Source organism: Electrona antarctica, assembly GCF_951216825.1.
Source record: "Electrona antarctica genome assembly, chromosome: 13".
NCBI lineage: Eukaryota > Metazoa > Chordata > Actinopteri > Myctophiformes > Myctophidae > Electrona > Electrona antarctica.
This window is the reverse complement of record NC_136794.1, coordinates 8,117,449-8,137,007: the sequence shown is the minus strand read 5'-3', so window position 1 is coordinate 8,137,007 and position 19,559 is coordinate 8,117,449. Positions and strand designations below refer to the sequence as shown.

Sequence of the window (19,559 nt, the reverse complement as noted above, 5' to 3'; positions counted from 1 at the left end):
TGCGTGCGTGCGTGCGTGCGTGCGTGCGTGTGTGCGTGCGTGCGTGCGTGTGTGCGTGCGTGCGTTTCGTGGGTTATTTCTGTGTGGTTTGAGTGGGAGAGTGTTCTTGCAGCTGTCTGGTGATCTCTGTACAGTTGATGTAGTCACCGTGGTGAGAAGACACACAGACACACGGCAATGTAACAAAGGACCCTGCATGGTGCTGTCTGTGCAGAAGGTACAGGAGCTCAGCTCATAGAAAGGAAAGAGGAGATCGATTCTACAAATGCCTTCTAAATCCTGACAGTTTTCTGAAAAACCCATGTTTCCACCCATGTTTTCATTCTCAAACTATTTCATGTCAAGGACCCCCAAGATTATTATGTAATTGGCTGCCTACCCCCATCTGAACATGTTGTTCCAGGGACCTCCCCAGAAGCAAAGATTATAGTTAAAAACTGAAACTGAAAGAATATATATTCAAAGATTTGTGCCGCATTTTCACGGGTTTTTCAAAAATAGCAGATCTACAAGCTTGTAGCGCGGCACGCGCTATGAGCTTGTAGATCTGCTATTTTTCAATAGCTAAAGTGTAACATAATGCTTAAAACACCAAAAGGGGTTCCCTTCCCGCCCAGAATGGGTTAAAGGAGCTCAGCATAACTGCACTGGACTCGAAACACAAACCAACTGATAAGGGGAAAAGGACACGGGACATAATTTGAATAGCAAATCATGAACCGCTAACCAACCGCCGTACTAAAGCAAGCGGGTCACTGTTATCTAGATATCGCATATAAAAATTATGCCGCCATCATGATCCTTGTCCTGAATGATATGATATAACTGTACAGCATGTACAATTGTATATTGGAGCAAAAAAAAATTCCACTCTAAACAATACAGTGTGATATCCTGCCAGATACAAGTCAGGTCAAGGTGAGCTTGGTCAAGCGAGCTTTCCTCAACAGCCCAAAATTATTTTATTTAGTATTTTACCTAGCAAGCCGGCTAACCTATACTGTAACTTTTGGGTCTTCTTTTTTTTGTTTTTTTGTTAATCAAACAAACCAGCATATATACGCTTATAATACTGTCTATTTGTCTATGTATTGTATTCATTGTATTGTGTTGTGCCCGAGGACCCCCTCTAAAACAGGATGATGCATCTCAAGGGGCTTTCCTTGAAATACATTTTCAATATATAGATGTTATGGAATCACAGTGGATTAAAAATATTATAACAAATTTGTTACATTTTGATTAAAGGGGACTTCAAGATAACAGAAACAGTGGCAGTATGTCTTGTCATTCTTTTTCACTGTAAAATCCAACCATCAAATTTGGATGTCAAGTTGTACTGTAGCCTGGCTCAAGCCCTGAATCGCTACCATTAAAAACATATGTCAGGCTAGTCAAGTTGCCCAAGTTACTGAGAATGTTGCCCTACCCACATTCTGTCAGTGTATCTATTAAGGGACAGATCAGAAAGCCAGTCGGTGGGATAGAAACAAAGCAGAATGGCCACTAGTGTCATACAAGCAGACAGTCAGGAACTATAGATCATATACAGTTAAGGACAGGTCCTTGCAGACTGGATGCGTTTTTCGGAAAACCAGCGGAAAGACGCCGCTAGAAATCCGAAAAAAGCAGCAGTGTGCAAGAGGTTCTTTATACATTCAGAGGAATAGAAAGTGAGACAGACAGACAGACAGACAGACAGACAGACAGACAGACAGACAGACAGACAGACAGACAGACAGACAGACAGACAGACAGACAGACAGACAGACAGACAGACAGACGAAGATATATACAGTACAGAGGCAAAGACGGAAACATACTCAGCTACAAATCAAGAAAGAGGAAGCCAATTGGGCCATACCTACGTACGCATGTGGGTTCAATAGAAAGAGGAAGCCAATTGGGCCATACCTACGCATGTGGGTTCAATAGAAAGAGGAAGCCAATTGGGCCATACCTACGCATGTGGGTTCAATAGAAAGAGGAAGCCAATTGGGCCATACCTACGCATGTGGGTTCAATAGAAAGCCAGGACAGAAAGATAGTGGAAAGTGACTAACCTGAGAGGAAGGCAAACTGCTTCCTGAGGTCTGGGGTGATGTCAGCAGCACAGAGAGGACTGTGGTCCTGCTGCATGATTTCATCTGTGGAGGAGACAGAGAACAAATCCAATGTGAGTGACACATCACTGCCGTCAGGGCCGTGCGGAGAGTGTTAGAGATGCAGGGGCTGAAATCCCATAAACGTTCACATAAAAGCTCACGATGTGTCGCGCTGCGACACGTCGCTAGTAGATCTGCTAGTAGATCTGCTATTTTCGGTAGCGCTATTTATTTATCTATACTGGAGATGCGGTGTATACGACATGGATTTCGAAACAAATTAGTTCAACGCAAAATGCTAGCTGCGTTCAAGTTCAGGGGAAAAAAGCAATTCTCCTGAATGCTGCCTTCCGGTATGGCATGGAAAGGAGTGGCATTTTGCATTTCTTTCACCGTAGCAAATGCTGCATTCGTGGTCTGGTCAGTGGTTTTACAGACGGGTAAAAGGGCAGGGGCTGCAAGCCCCCTTTGATGTCTATGTGTGCACGTGCCTGACCGCTGTACCGTAGGGAGCTTGTCAGGGAACCCCAATGGTGTGTCCTTCTGTGACGTTCCAGGGGGTCCCCAGCTAAATGATAGTTTGGAACAAAATGGACCCTTGTGGGTCTGTAACTCTGAGAGTGTACAAATGGAACCAAATGGACCCATCAGGGTCCATTTGGTTCCATTAACATTGATTTTCCATTCCATTAACGTTGATTTTTACAATATAAATTGGGGGTCCCAGAAATAGAAATGCAATGGGGGTCCGTAGACTAATGCATGTCAAACTAGGGGCTCCTTGAAATGAAACAGGTTGAGAATCTCTGCTAGAGCCGTAAAAAGAAAACCTTCTCTTATAGAGCGTCGCAGTCCCGCCCCCTACCATGGACCAGGAAATGATTCTCCGTTCATTTTCCTCATAGACATTTCAGAAAGTATTTATTTAAAGACGTTTACGCCGCGGACAAAGCCAACTCGAGTCGTGACAAATCATGACAACAAACAAAAAATTTTGGGCCTTACAAATAATTAGACACTTTTGTTTGTTGTTTTTCTTCTTTTTCATTATTTGTTTGGTCCAACATATTGTTTGTGTTGTCATGAGTTGTCACGACTCGAGTTGGCTTTGTCCGCGGCGTAACCGTCTTTAAATAAATACTTTTTGAAATGTCTATGGGAAAAATGCATTGGGATTCATTTCCTGGTCCATGGTAGGGGGCGGGACTGCGACGCTCTATTGGGGGTCCATGGCATTATCTCTTCAAATGGGGGTCCACAGGCTAATTAGTGTCAATTTGGGGGTCCTTGACATGAAAAAGTTTGGGAACCACTGTTCTAATGGACCGTGAAATCACAATGAAAGGTTTGCGAGATCAGGTTCAGCTTTATAACGCAAGGCCGCCGACCGGTGTCTGTGGAATGTGTTTCAGCATCAGGTGCCCTCATGGTATTTATTTTAACCAGTGATGAACTCCAGTGAAAACTGGAGTGTAAACACAAAAGATAAACAGTAAGAGGTTCAGCAGTATGTGTGTAAAGGCATGATAGGACAGCCCTAAATTAACCACAAACATCAAATGCAATAATCGAAATATTGCAATAACATTTACCGTGAGTATTTCTTTCAGCATACAGGTCAGTTCTGTTGTAGTGAAATACAGAGATTTATACTGAAATACCAGGAGACTAAACACACATTTTAAGTAGTGTAAGTTAGGTCAACACCAGCACACACACACACACACACACACACACACACACACACACACACACACACACACACACACACACACACACACACACACACACACACACACACACACACACACACACACACACACACACACACACACACACACACACACACACACACACACGTACACAGCTAGCGTTCACATTCACAATTACATGCATGTATTACGTTGTCAGCTGTACACATCGATCACACTACTTTCACTTAAGATTAAAAAATGCAGCTAAAATGAATATCAGATATGTAACCAAACACGGAATCAAGCAACTTCAAAACTGTCCTGGGTGTTCACAAAAGCCTGGGGGTAGACAATGAAATTACCCAAACATGTTTTGAAAGTGAAATAGCCCTTTCATGAAAATACATCAATACACAAAAATATTGTCAAACAACACTCCTACTGTTTCTTTTTTCAATAGAACTTTAGTCCTGGACTCGCTGGTTGTGTTTAAAATCTTCTAGCATAGTGCAAGCACTGCCAACACACATATACACACAGTCAAGTGTGTGTGTGTGTGTGTGTGTGTGTGTGTGTGTGTGTGTGTGTGTGTGTGTGTGTGTGTCTCTCTCTCTCTCTCTCTCTCTCTCTCTCTCTCTCTCTCTCTCTCTCTCTCTCTCTTTTGACTGACCATTCCTGCATCTCCAAAACAGCAAAACTGACCAATCGTGTAACAGTGCTGTCACAACTCCAGCCCAGGGCTATAAGATACAAGCCCAGCCAAAAAAACTGCTAAAAGTCCCACGACAATTATTGAAGATGAGAGAACAGAGCCAAACAGATCAATGCAAGGAGACAGGCCGAGAAGAGCTATACCCAGTAAAGGATTACACACACACACACACACACACACACACACACACACACACACACACACACACACACACACACACACACACACACACACACACACACACACACACACACACACACACACACACACACACACACACACACACACACACACACACACACACACACACACACACACACACACACACACACAACCATCTGTCCTGTTCTCAGAAGCAGGACATTATGGGAGGACTAAAGAGTTCATCATGACCAAGTCCAAGTTGAGCCCTTATACACACATGTCATGAACACACGTGTATTTCTCATGACCACACATTATACTGTGTACAGTATATCAATGGTACTGTATAACAGCGTTTTTAAATATTTTTTTATTTATATATATCTGAGCGGGAACCCCTTTTGGTGTTTTAAGCATTATGTTATGCTTTTGCTATTGAAAAATAGCAGATCTACAAGCTACGAGCTTGTAGGTCTGCTATTTTTTTTTAAATCTAGAACTACAGAGCTGTGTAAAATAATGAATGTACACTAATGTAAAAGCAACGACCTGTTGTTGTCAGTTGGTTCTCAAAGTGGGGTCCATGGGGGACCCTCAGGGTTCCTCGAGGGGGGGGAGGTTCCAAAATGGACCTTCGCAAGTCTAGTCACACTACTAGCCTGCTGTCATCTACCAAATTCACCGTACCACTTCAGCAGAGGAGGACGGGAGAAGGGGGAACAAGGAGGGACAGGCATGGGGCCGAAGAAAGACGATATTCGGAAGACTTTTTTCATGTTCACAAACAACACCGTAGTAGGCATGGGTTGTGAAGTAAACATGGATGGGGTGTGGCCTGGAACATCAATGTTGACTTTTCATTAGACTGTTTGCTCTGTTTTTCCTTTAACACTCAACACTGAGTCAACACACATCTGCCATGCTGCAAAACACACAGCTTTGTTGCTTTATAATAGCCTGTGTTCATTTCTGTCGCACCAATTCTCTAAGCTCGGTTGGCTTAGTTCATCATCCATATTACTTATAGTCAGGACCATTAGACATAAATAAATAAAATGATTACATTTGTGTGTGTGTCCCAAGCAAACCGATGGAGCGTGAAGTCTACAAGTCACTAGAAAGAAGGAGAAATGACAAACCGATAACACACTAATTGAGTCTATTCCCAGAATATCTCCTGGATGTGTACCGGAGAACTCGCAAGTTTAACAACTCGCCGCATCGAAAATTCTTCATCAATGTCTTCATCGTTATGTTAACATGCTGTCTTCATCAGTGTAGTATGTCAAACCCACGGATGTTATAGTTCATTTCCAAAGTGATTATTTTGTGCAATTAAATGTTCAGCTAGATGACGATACAAAGGTGAGTATGTGAATACCAATGATAGTACCAATGATATTTCAGGATATTGTTTCGGGACTTTGGTGTTTAAACTTTAGCATTCCTACTTCATCTAGTGTAAACCCTAAATAACTATCCTCTCTCTCAATTCAATGCAATTACATTTAAATGAAGGGTGAAGTAATATATCACCTCTAATACTAAGCATGTGTTGTATGGAGAATATAGGTTGCTACCTTCGGGAAGGAGATATGGTGTACCAGCATTCAATAAGGTCAGACTAAAGAGGTCCTTTGTCCACCAGTCGACCTTGAGGCTTAATCAGGAGTTGTAGTAGCCACGGAGTAATCTAAGCGGTGGATATTGCTCTTGTCTTCATGTCTTTATGTATGTAAATTGTCTTGTTCTTTGTGTTATGTCAAATGTGTGTATATGTGTTCCGCACATATACACACACAAGACAAATTTCAGCGTGAACTGACAATAAAGTACTATATCATATCATATCAGTAAAACTAAAATGCACTAAACCGCGGCGAGTCGGGAAAACTGGCGAGTTCTCCGGATACCGTACCTGTGCTGTCCCGTGTCGGTGCTCCTGCCAGGGAGTGGTGACGTACGTCACGGCATAGCAGTGGCAGCCCAGGGCAGCTCGTCCAAGGCTAGCTTCATACTGTACTGTATACCGTACTGTCTACTGTATACAGCTGCAAACACGTCACCCAAGAATGTAAATATACAGTATACGCTGCCTGTCCGTACTCCTTATAGGCCAAACGTTCTTCTGCCTCTTGTCTTTTAAGTTTCCTTGGTTTTCTCTTTGCAGGAACAGCCCCGTACGAGTTCCCCTGGGTCCTCCTCCCCCCTGTGACTACACTACAGTTCAAACAGACCAAAATGCCTCTTTGGGGCTCTTTGTTTGACAACGTTGAGACTTATCAGGTGACAGCCTTGGCCTCAGGGTATCACTAACTTAGAGTCTGCCCTTTCTCTCTCGCGCACTGACGCACGCTCACACGCACGTGTGTACACTACACACGCACACACACGCACGCATGCATGTGTAGTGTACACATGCGCGTACACACAAATAAACACACAAAGCTCAGTTTCAGTCAGATGTGTCTCTGTCAGCTGGTGCCAAGTCTCTTAACCACTGTATACTTCTACTTCCTTGTGCGATAAACAGCAAAAACAGCTGATCTATAGCTTCGCATTGTGATGCATTATGTCCTTGTAGATCTGCTATTTACGCTACTTTTGAACGTTTAATTTTTTTTTGTTAGAAATATATACTTTGTGTATTTTTGTGTATTTTCATTTTTTTTGGTTACAGTCCTCAATCACTGCTATACCAATCTGAGAACCCATCGGCAAATAAAGGAGAACCAGCGCCCTCATTTCTTTTAGTATAACGGTCTGTCTCGAGAGACTATACTGCTATATAAGTTCCAAAGGGCTTTACAGGAGAGACTACTGTTATACAGTCTCTAGATCTGCATAATTATATGGAGCCGGCCAGCAACTCTACATCTGACCTCAAAGCTCAAACCCTCTCAATATACTGTATAAAGCTGACCTGTTCTGAGTGACATTCCATATGTTGATCCTTCCCCACCCGTCGTTCCTGATTTGACATCCCATATGTTATGTATGTATGTTATCTGACCTCATCAAACCCTGTACACTCAAGACACACTCCATATATGGCCAGTATATAATTTATATGTTGATCTTTAGGGGCGAGGTCGCTTCTCGCCCTCAGAGCGTCTCACTGGTAATCTTACCCTGTGAAATACAGAAGGTGTAAGAAATTAACCTTAATTTAAGCCTTTGAATAAGTTTGTGTTGTGTTTGGGTTTTGAATATTAAATGGACAGCCAGCCTAAAATGAGGTGACTCGCACAACACACACTCATTTTTATCACCTTTATCACTTATCTGTTATCGGCAAGAATCTTTTTCCACTTATGCAGAAAATGTGTTCTGTCTCTGATGAGGTAATTAAGGTCACAAATTGTGAATTAATATATAACCTAACATCGAAAATCACTATAACTGCTATTGTTAAACGTCTTCCAGACATTACCAGTTAAGACTTTATTTTGAGTAACAGACACTTAGTGTGCGTGCGTGCGTGCGTGCGTGCGTGGTAAATGGTAAATGGTGCATTTATATAGCGCCTTTATCCAAGGCGCTTTACATAGATTGTGCATTACATTCACCCATTCACACACACATTCATACACCGATTGCAGCGGAAGCCATGCAAGGTACCAACCAGCACATCGGGAGCAATTTGGGGTTCAGTGTCTTGCCCAAGGACACTTCGACATGTAGACAGGAGGAGCCGGGATTCGAACCGCCGACCCATGGATCATTGGACGACCCGCTCTACCTCCTGAGCCACAGCCACAGCCACGTGCGTGCGTGCGTGCGTGCGTGCGTGCGTGCGTGCGTGCGTGCGTGCGTGCGTGTGTGCGTGCGTGCGTGCGTGCGTGCGTGCGTGCGTGTAGACATTAATGTTCTGTTGTCAGAGCCTGTCATTAATCATGTTAAGCCTATAAAGCTAAAGGTTGCTCCACCCTGTATCAGGCATTTGACACTACTGAATGAACTGACAGTGCTAGTTAACAGATATTGATTAGGAACTATTGACCGATTGTCATTTGAGAAACAACTTCCCTCTATAGTCTATAGCTTGGCCTGCATGCCCCAGGCTGAAGAATGTCATGGATAGCATCTGCCAGAAGCCAAGTGGGCCAGAAACAGCTAGATGGGCATGTCTGTCATGTGTTATGCTACGACTCTGCGAGACACCTGCTACTAGTCTGCGCTGGGTAAATGCCTGAGGAGGTGAAATGGACACAAACAAAGCCCTCAACTGTCCGGTCATCTGCTCGGAGGCACTCACACGTTCCACACACGGCATCAAGTTCGCTTAGAAACCCCCAGCGGTCTCCATCTCGCCCATTGCAGCCTCACTCGGCCCCACCTCGCCCCCCAGCGACTCCCACACATATCAAATAAAGGAAAACCACCAGCAGCTGCGCTTCCTCCCCGGCTCCACCGCAACAACTGATTTCTGGGTAGATGCTCTCCTGTTACTCCACTGGCATACGTACCACAGTGTGAAATAATCAGTGTTGATTCGATTCTGCTGCTCCATACTGACAATAAATACCACAGTGTGAAATCAGTACCCCTACTGACAAATACCAGTGTGAAAAAATAATGGGTGTTGATTAGGGCTTTAAGCAACTAGTCGACTATTCAACTAGTCGACTAGTACATCCACTAGTCGACCTTGCTGGTACTATAATTTTAAAGGCGTTTTTTTCCCGTTTTTGTAGGCCTCAAGATCAGCTAGAATGCTAAATTATAGTCACCAATGTACACAGTTTTTTTTTTAAACTTTCTTTTTAAGTTGTTTTTTTTCTTTTTCTTTTTTACATAATAGGAAGTTAATCAACTAGTCGACTAGTAAACTAGGCAACTAGTCAACTAGTAAAAATCACTAGAAGTGAAAGCCCTAGTGTTGATTCAACTGTAACACCCATACTACTGAAAAACAGCACAGTGTTACTGTAAATGATCAGTCTTGATACTGTAATGATACAGTATTACCTCCCCAAAATCACAATCAATCACACAGCAAAACCCTGTGTTAATTTAACTCTTAATTTAAGTGTAAAATCGTGGGTGTACATTTAAAATTCATCAGTTTAGCCATTTCTCTCCATCCGCCTTTTATTGTTTTTTTTAAATATTTTTAATATCGTCCTCTTCGTTCAGCCCATCATTCTATCTTCCAAACTAATGACTTCCTTGCATACGTGGTAACATCTTTGTTTACGACCACCTTGTTCACATAGTTTTGTGCTTTGTTAAGAGCCCTTGAGGCTCTTAGGGCTGTGAATGGGAGTGGATAGGGCAATGGTATCAGATAGTGTGTCTTACAAAAGGATCCAAAGTATATCTCTCTGTATCACGTTCTCGGTCTCTGTCTCTCTCTCTCTCTCTCAAACCCTCAGCTAGTTTCGGTGATGTCACAAAACGAGAGGACAGGGTTGTTGTGGGAGAAACAAGTAATTGTATTACTGAGCGCATGCAGGTTATCCTACTGTATATTATCTCTGCGGTGGTCTCAATGGACCCTCTGCATCTATGAAAGGTTGAGGCACCCCAGAGGCAACATCCTAACAGTCAAACTCTGCAAGCTCACAGCCAACAGGGTTCAGGTTAACCTATTTAGACCTGAGGACGATTCTACAAATGTCTTCGAAAGACGTTCTGATAAACCTCTGTTTCTATGTCAGTGGTTCTCAAACTATTTCATGTCAAGGACCCCCAGAATTATATGTATTTGGCGTTTTGGCCTCCAACCCACATCTCAAAATATGTTGTTCCGGGGACAGCTAGATGGGTCCCTGGAAGCAAAGATTTGAGTTAAAAACGTTCGCTCTGAAAGGATATATATTCCAAATTTGCGCCACATTGTCACGATTTTTCAAAAATATCAGACCTACAAGCTCGTAGCGCGATTTTTCAAAAATATCAGACCTACAAGCTCGTAGCGCGGCACCGCGCTATGAGCTTGTAGATCTGATATTTTTCAATAGCTAAAGTATAACATACTTATACTTAAAACACCAAAAGGGGTCCCCGCCCAAAATGTTTTAATAATGTTGTGTGCTGTGGTGTGCATGCATTTGATTGTATTACTTTAAACAGCTGATAGTAAGTGCTCCATGGCCAGTAAGTGCAACAGTTACTATTCTATTCATGCAAGTAAATTATCAGCCATATACAAACATAGCTAAATTACAAATTGTATCTGCAAAGTTAAATCACAAGAGTCAATATTGGAGGGGTGACAGGAGATTTCAAGGTGCTGTAATGAGTGATGTTTTTCAATCATGTTAAAGCTCTTTATTCTGATAGCAATCATTGCTATAGTGTTTTTCAGTAATGGAGAGCTAGAGATATTGACTTTAGTAAACAGAAAACACATTTTCAGGTGGGTTGCCCAATTTCATCCAGTCAGGAGAGAGAACCAATTTATGAGCTTAACTTTTATGTATAGTTGTTCCACTTCCAATTTTGTTTCATCAATTCCAATTTCACTTTTCCCTGTAGCTTGTATAAGTTCTCTCTCATGATTGGATGAAATTGAACATGTATTGTTTTGTTGTGAGCAGGAGACTTGGAGACCTAAAACCAATTATTTCTGAACAAACACTCTACAGCGATGATTGCTATCAGAATATAGAGCTATTTAACACTTATTTTTTTAAAGAATATCACTTTCAGCGCCTTTGAGGATACAGACAGCTTTGTGTGCATTATGGGCTGGCTACCTGTTAGCTTCTGTACTGTATTTCTCCCAACATGTCAGTCTTCACTATGAGAGGAGCTGGTTTCGTATACAGGTCAATGAGGTCATGCATAAATGTCTCACTGACAAAAATGACCACATGTTTGTCAAAATATTTCTAGTGAAAATCATCTTTCTAACTTTGCACACACACACACACACACACACACACACACACACACACACACACACACACACACACACACACACACACACACACACACACACACACACACACACACCTGCTTCATAAGGCCTAATGGACTTTAAAAGGCTTAACCATGAGGGATTAGCGTCGCCGACTCCCCCGCATGCTCACATTTGTGTGTAAGGAGTCAAACATTAGTGGGTCACAGTCACACACACACTGGGACCTTCTGCCACTACTGACACAGATTAAACTGTGGGAGGAGGAGTGACAACAGAGAAACCTTTTACAGCATGCAGGAAGGACGGCCTGAAACTCTATCTCACTTCAAAGAAACATGCTTCTCAATTGTTGTTGTGGGGTGTGGAAAACATAGCTGGCTAATATACTTGAAAACAAGTCCAAAAGAAGCGGCTATGCTACGGGCGTAAGGATATTTGAAAATAACCGTAGCACAAGTTGTGAGCTTGTAGATCTGCTATTTCCCCCCAAAAAATCAAATAAACTAAATAATAATACTAATAATAATGATAATAATCTTCAATAATTTGAGTTACACATTTTGGAAGATATTTTTGAAACATTTTAACAATACAAATCTTGTATGGGGTCCCTGGCACAATTACACGTTAATCTGGGGGTCCTTGCCATGATAATGATAATAATAACATGCACTGAAACCCCCCCTTTACAGAAAAACAAGCCCAAAGTCGTGTATAATAAGCGGGCATGGGCTTGCCATAATAGGCGAACATTCAGGGAAAATAGGATTTCAGTCACAATAGCAGAACATTCAGTTAAAATAGGCAAACATTCCACAGAAAAAAGGCGAAATAGCAAAATATCTGCAAGTTCACAACGGGTCGCAGTGCGACACATGCTTATAGAATAGGCCGATGGGGGATGGGGTGGGAAACGGTGTGGGCTTGGGGGGGTTAAAAAGAGCTTAGAAGGCAAACAAACACACGGGCGGAGGGCAGAGATAAAAGCACTAAACGGGAGGTGGGTGACGGTGGTGAGACAATATGGGGGGTTAGAGGGTTTAGCGAAGGGTGACAGAGTGCAGTTTGACTAGATGTAAATATAAATGTTAAACCGTGGCTCCAGGGTAGACTTCTTCACAAAACTATAATCGCTCTGTGCAACAAGAGATATAGCAGACCATAAAACAAGCAAATCTATACTGCTTCTGTCCTGTAAAAACTCTAGCAGATAGGCCTTCAGCCTGGCTGAAGTGAGAGAGAGAGAGACTCTGAGAGAGAGAGAGAGTGATAAGAGTATTTGTCATTAAGACGGAAAAGCAGATTGAAGTCTAGGGAGTAGGTCAAGGTTGGGGAGTGGGACTGGACACCTACTGTACAGCCAGTGGCAGCAGCGTGAGAATCTGTAGTAGCGCTCCACCTCCTCCAGAGAGATCCTCATGAAGCCTCCGCTCTGCTCCATCGGCTTTAAAACCACCTCCAGTGCTCTCCCTGCCTTCTCCTTCTCTTTGCCCTCCACATCGCCATCCATCATTGCGCCTCCACCTGCTTCACCTGCTTCTCCATCGCTCACTGACCCAGATGCAACCACCGGGCAGCCTCCTTTACCTTTCCCCCCACCCTCTCTCTCTCCCTCGCTGCCGGACGGAGGACGTGAGAGCCCTTTAGTCCCAACGAGCCAGTTCATCTCCTCCTCCTCCTCCTCCTCTGGCTGTTCGTCCGAGTCCACCACCACGCTCACCTGACTCAGCACAGAGTCGCCCTCTACACAAAACCCAGAGTCTAGTTCAACCTCAGAGATGTCCTCCCCTGCGAAGAAGAAGCCAGCGTCTGTCGTCTCGTCCTCTCCTCCCATCCCGCCGTCCCAGTACGTGTCTTCTCTACCCCACTGCAGTCGCCCTGTTGTTCCCCCTTCGCTCCTCTGCCCCGAGTAGTCGTGTTCCATGCAGCACTGTCTATGGGTTATCGTGGGAACCATTTGACTATCATTCTGATGGCGGGCCTCTAAACACGCTCCCTCTGTCCCTTCCTGCTCTCAGTGTGACTGCTGCTGTGCGCTATAGCCTGCAGGATGACACTCAGAGCCTGCGTGGACTTCCTCTTTCGACCTCAGATTACCTGCCCCATAGACAAAAGCTACAGTGTAGCAATTGCGACCCCACCCTCCCCTTGACAAACCAACTAACCTTTATCCTCCCACTATGGGACAATTACACTCGATCCCTCCCACTTCCATAGTATTTCCCTCACTAAACATGGAGCCGAGCCTGACGTCTGAATATGACCCAGGTATTATATCAAGGACAGGAGGAAAAACAAGACATCCACCAGTGTTCATTTAACTCTGACCGAGAGTGTAACTCCTATTCCTTTCTCCTCACATGCTCCTCTGCAATACTACTAGGTTTTTGATTTTTTTTCATCAGTGCTATTGAACACCCTTTACGTCTGTGTGTCGTTTCGAAAATATTGAACCAATGGAAAGTAGTAAAAAGTGCTTTGGACAAAACCTCTTAACTCCATAGGACCCTCAAAATGTCTGCTAAAGCAACTAACTCCACCACCTCTCCCCCTCTCATGGAAGTAATTGACAATATATAAAGTTACAGCACCAACTTTGATGAGGCTGTATTGCTTTGTTTTAAAAATATAAGGTTTTCTTAATTTACTGAAAAATTTATATTTTTCATTTCCTGGAAAATGAACATTTTGGAGTTATGAGGTTTCCTCCCAACAGCAGAGATATGTCTGTACTTGGCGCGTTATTTTTTGTGGCGAATATTACCAATTTACCTCCAGAATAGGGATGCTATAATAAGGTTGGCTTATTAATGGGAGCTATAGCTCCCCGTCCCCGTAGTTTCCTGGTGATGTTCATTTACCTAGAGTAACAGAGAGTCTGGACTCTCAGTCTGTCTTATCTCAGCAGATCTGGACTGACAGTACAAAGCCTCCATTCTGACAGGGCCATTCAAACCACTGTGTGCATCCCCATTTAACCATTCATGGACTGCGTCTATTCAAAGCCCTCTGTTCTTGTTTACACCACTCAAAGCCCCTCATTATTTAAAAAACTCTCTCAAAGAAAGACGTAATTCTAATCCGAGCTCTCAAAGAAAGACACTGTGTTCTGAATGGAACATGGCTATTTGGAGGAGTCCTTTTGCACGGGCTTGGTTAAAGACGTCATTCTGTAAGCCTTGCTCATATACTATTGCCATTCTATCTCTATCCATTCAGATCTGCCTTTATCTGCTAGCAAAAGCACTGGTAGCAAAACAGTCTAAAAGGCTATAGGCCTATAAGCTAAGTGAGTGTATTCATGCGTGTGTGCAACTGTGCATGCATGGGTGTCTGTGTGTTTGTTATGTGTAAAATGTGTTTGCTCTATAGCAAGGGCATACATGAGGTTATCAGTGTCATAAACCCGAGAGTGGCTCCAGAGAGTGGGCTGGAGAAAAAAAGGCACAGCTCATTGATTAACCACAAAGTCTAGTTTGGTGACTTGAGATGTTTTACCAAGAGAGATATGGTACATTAAGCACATTTTTGAGTGGTGCAAACCACTCCAACAACTGGCTTTGTACCCGTGTACCCGTGTTTGTTCGTACCAAAAAAACGAGCACGGTTGCTATGGTTAGCAACCAAAAAAACGAGCATGGTTGCTATGGTTAGTATGTGACGTCACTGACATCACAGTGTAGTTGCAGCACTCAGTTCACACGGGTGTGATTTTTTAAAACTACACATCCACTGCTTAACTGCCTATGCACACAAATTGTTGTCAAAAGAGTCAAATACAATGGCCAATATATGGGCCAAACCTAGCCTGGATCCAGCCCATAGTCTGCGCTCCACGCAGCTTTAGTCTGATAATCAGCAGGCTAGGCTAAACCCATAAATTGGCACTATATGCAACACTCATAGCCTGAAATGTATTGGAAGCATCTTATCAGTTACACTGGGCTCCATTTCATCTACAGTATTCTACAGAGAGAAAATGAAAGAGGGGTGGAGGCGCCCACTGGCCTAGTGGTCCAGACGCATGACACATATTATAGGCTCTGGCCTGACAGTGTCGCGTGTTCGAGTCCCGCTCATGACGACCCTTGCTGCGTGTCTCCCCCGTCTCTCTCTCTTTCCTGTCAATCTTCACTTGTATCTATCAATAAAGGCAGAAAAGCCAAAAAACTAATCTTAAAACAAAACCAAAAAAAATGAAAGGGGGGTGAAACATGCACACAAATGTGGCCTTGGATGCAGTTACAGATAAAGCATTTTATTTGCAAAACATGGCTTATGTTATCGGCCTTGCATGGCTCACAGCTGGAGGTTAGACAGCCAGGTCGCCAGATACTGTAGAGTGAAGAGGTGTTTGTTTATCCATGTCAGATATTCCACATCCGTGTGATTAAGGTCTGCCAGAGGGGCGAACTCATCAAAGCCTGATCAGTACAATCGTGCCCCCAACATCTCCTACACACGTGTCACATGCAAATAGTTCAAACAGCCATCATGGAGCAACGTTTATTGCAGGGATGACATTTTTGTGTCAAGAACAAGAGGCTTGTTGAAACGTCAGTCAGTCAGTCAGTCAGTCAGTCAGTCAGTCATTCAGTCAGTCAGTCAGTCAGTCAGTCAGTCACCCCCTGCAAATAACATGCAGCCTGAAAATAATGATTCAGTATCTAAAAAGAATGACTTTAATAGTTTCTCAAAATGGGACAGATTCCTTCTGTATGATAGCACTACGTAATGACAGACTACTGGCTGCCCCCCCCCCCCCCCCCCCCCCCCCCCTACAGTAGATCTTCGCCTGCTCACATATGTCTCTATCGAGAAGAACACAGCCTCCCTCCCCTTCCTTCCCTCCTAGTTGTGTTTTTTTTTTTTTTTTTTTGTACTGTGACTGTCGATTAGTGTCAAACCCTTTTTTTTATTTATTTTTTCTTCGTTGTTTGTTCTGTATTGTTGTTACTGGTATTGTGGGTGTTTGTGTCTGAAAAAGAAAATCCAATAAAATACTAATCACAAAAAAGAAATAGTTTCTCAAAATAATGAGATGCTTTCTCAAAATAATGAGTAAAGGTCTCCACACACCGGGCGCGAATCGGATGCGAATTCGGATTTTTAGCGGCGATTCTCCACCGGTTTTCCGAAAAACGCGGCCGGTGTGCAACCACCTTTAGTGTCCCAAAATAATGACTTAAAGTATTATCTAAAAATAACGAGAAACGTTTACAAAATGATGACTTAGTTCCTCAATGGAATACGTTAATAGTTTCTCATTATTTATAATAAAGGCTCTCATTGTTTTCTTTTGACATACATCAATATTTAAAGAAAGCTTCTCATTACTTTGAGATACTAAAGGGCCGTCCACACCAAGCACTATAAATACATACAGTATAACTGCAGTTTCACGACTGCTGTAGCCAAGTTAAGTACTCAGAATTTGGACTTAAGTAAAAGTAACAATACCACAGTGTAAAAATACTACTAAGATACTAAAATACTACTAAGTCCTGCATTCAAAATGTTACTAAAGTCAAAGTACAAAAGTATTAGATACAAAGTAGAAAAAATATACTTAAAGTAGCAAATGTAATATGTACCCATTATGCACAACTACTTTTTTTTCTCCAAAGATTATCGAAACTTGTCAAAATCTTTCGCCCTTTAGGCGAGATCGCTTCTCCCCCCCCCCCCCCCCCCCCCGGCGTCTTACTGGTAACTAAGACTTTTACAGGGAAAAACAAACGCAGAAGCATGTGACATTAGCGTTGAATGGCTTTCCATACTGATCTAAAGCAGCAGGAGGCTGATCCTCTCCAGCATGTTTTCATATCATGGCTAATGGCTTTAACAGGAGAGAGAGAGAGACATGAAGCACTTTCACTGCTGCCCTTTACATTCACTGGAGACTTAAAAGTCACAGACACAAAACCACATGTGAGACCCAAACACGTATGTACACACAGGCCCACAGGTCAGGAACTTAATTATGATAGCTTGTGTAATACGCAGTGACATTTTAGCCAGGGGCAGAACAATGCAACAATGACCTTGGTGGAGAAATAGGCTGGCACACACATAAACCAGAGTCATGTCCAGAGCAAGGCTGCAGATATTTAAAGCAACGAGTCAATGACAAGGTTATACCGTCCTACAGTAGTGCATGCGTACACGAGCAAATGACACGCGCACGCATGCGCGCACTGCGCACACACAGATAGAAGGCGAAAGGACAAAAAAGAACAATCACAAAGGAACAGTTGACTGACTCACGCTGCATTAGTGGCACCAGGGACATCCCTGCCGCAATATCACATCTAGATGTGCTCCTCCTGAGCTTTCTCAGCATGGTTTGTCTCCCTCACTGGTAGTTGTCCCCTGGGAAACAAACCTGTGCTATAGTAGCCCGCATCAAAATGGCTCGGAAAAAGCTAATGCTATAACTTTTCCACAACTCCAAAAAGAAAGGGGGTGGTCAGCAGTTTCTATTATACTCCTCAGTCTGTACTCTGTACCAACCCTAGGGTTGCAGTTTTAGCTCTTTTCCTGAGAAGATAATAACTGGCATGCACGAGACGAGAAGAGGATTAATGCAGCTGTTCAGATCCCTCTGACAAAAACTCTTGACTACTGATGTGACTACCGTTTTCAGTGGCTGTTGCTTGCATCGGAGAGTTTCCTGACACACAGATATTTGGACGCGCACGCACACACGCACACACACACGCACACATAAGTTGGGAGCAGGGGGAAGCCCACAGGAAACCCTGTGTGTGTGTGTGTGTGTGTGTGTGTGGTGCTCTGGGCAGACCGCCCTGAAGAATTCCAGCCAGGACTTCAATCGGAAAAAAACACATGCACGCACATACGCACACAAGCAGAAATGATGCGTTTGTATAAGCACAAGCGTGCACATGCTCACGCGTCAAACTCAAACTCTATAATAGTGCAGTGAGTGCAGTATAATAATATTCACCATCCCAGTCTCTCCACGAGCTCTTGCGACTGCCGGGGCTGAACGGAGAAGAAGGAGCCAGTCCGGAGAGGTCCAGGTTCTGGATCAGCTGACTGAGCCGGTTCATGATCCGGTGCGACGCCTCGCCCTCGCCGGCGCCCACATCCCGCAGAAACTCAGGCACAGACATGATGAGGGCTCCACTACTATACCAGTCTCACCACACTACTCAAACAGGACTGCTCTGTCTCATCCAGAACCAACGACCCCCCCACACCCCCCCACACCCCTCCGCCACGCGCATGCAGGTGCCGCTCCGCTCCGACACACTAAACTAATAAGACTTCCAAGGTGCAGCATCCACTTAGAGGTCTGTAAACAGAGATGGGCATGACGATGACGATGAGTATAGAAATCCTCTTTCTTCCCCGTTTCTTTTTTGTAGCTTCTGTTTGCAGGGTCACAAAAGAGAAAGACCCATCCTCTCTCTCACACAACACGCCGATTTCCAGAGCAAATCCAAGTCAGAGACATCTGGTCCATCTGGTCCTCCAGATCCCCCGTCCTGCAGTCAGAAGAACTAAAACAGAGCTGAGTCACTCTCTCTCGATCCCCAACCTCACACCGCGACTACACGCTGTTCTCGCTGGAGGTGCATGGGACCCAGTTCTGCACACACACACACACACACACACACACACACACACACACGCACCTCATCCAGACTGCACTGCCGTATTGTATAGCTCCAGAGCAGCATCCTCTAGCAGGCGAGGGAGTGGTGAGGGGAGGGGGAGGAGGAGGAGGGGAAAGAAAGGGGGGGGGCAGCCGTTGGAGGAGCAAATCCCCTTCTGCTTCACGGGCTAATTATACCGAGCTCTCGGTCTCTCCAACCTCCTGGGCTAATCGTTTTCTCTGCCACTTTGACACCCTTTCCCCTCTCCTTATTATACACATCTCCATGTCTCTCACTCTCACATCCCGAAAAGCAAGCGCACAGCATCCTTTTGTCTGCAGGAGCAAAGTGAAAACTGGGAAATTTAGGAATGAATAATAATTGGAGTGTGGCGTTTACACTTGTACA

General features: G+C 43.8%; 1 protein-coding gene across 1 annotated transcript in view; it reads right to left on the bottom strand.

The window, feature by feature from the left end:
* The window catches only part of LOC306935623 (guanine nucleotide exchange factor DBS-like), a 56,700-nt gene extending 38,867 nt beyond the window's left edge, over nt 1-17,833 (bottom strand). Inside the window, exons 1-2 of the mRNA XM_079518723.1 lie at nt 17,794-17,833; nt 2,064-2,147 (exon numbers count right to left, since the gene is read on the bottom strand). Of these exons, the coding sequence (XP_079374849.1) occupies nt 2,064-2,147; nt 17,794-17,818 (109 nt within the window). The 5' untranslated portion in view covers nt 17,819-17,833. The remainder of the gene's footprint in view (nt 1-2,063; nt 2,148-17,793) is intronic.
* Nucleotides 17,834-19,559: the final 1,726 nt, after the last annotated feature.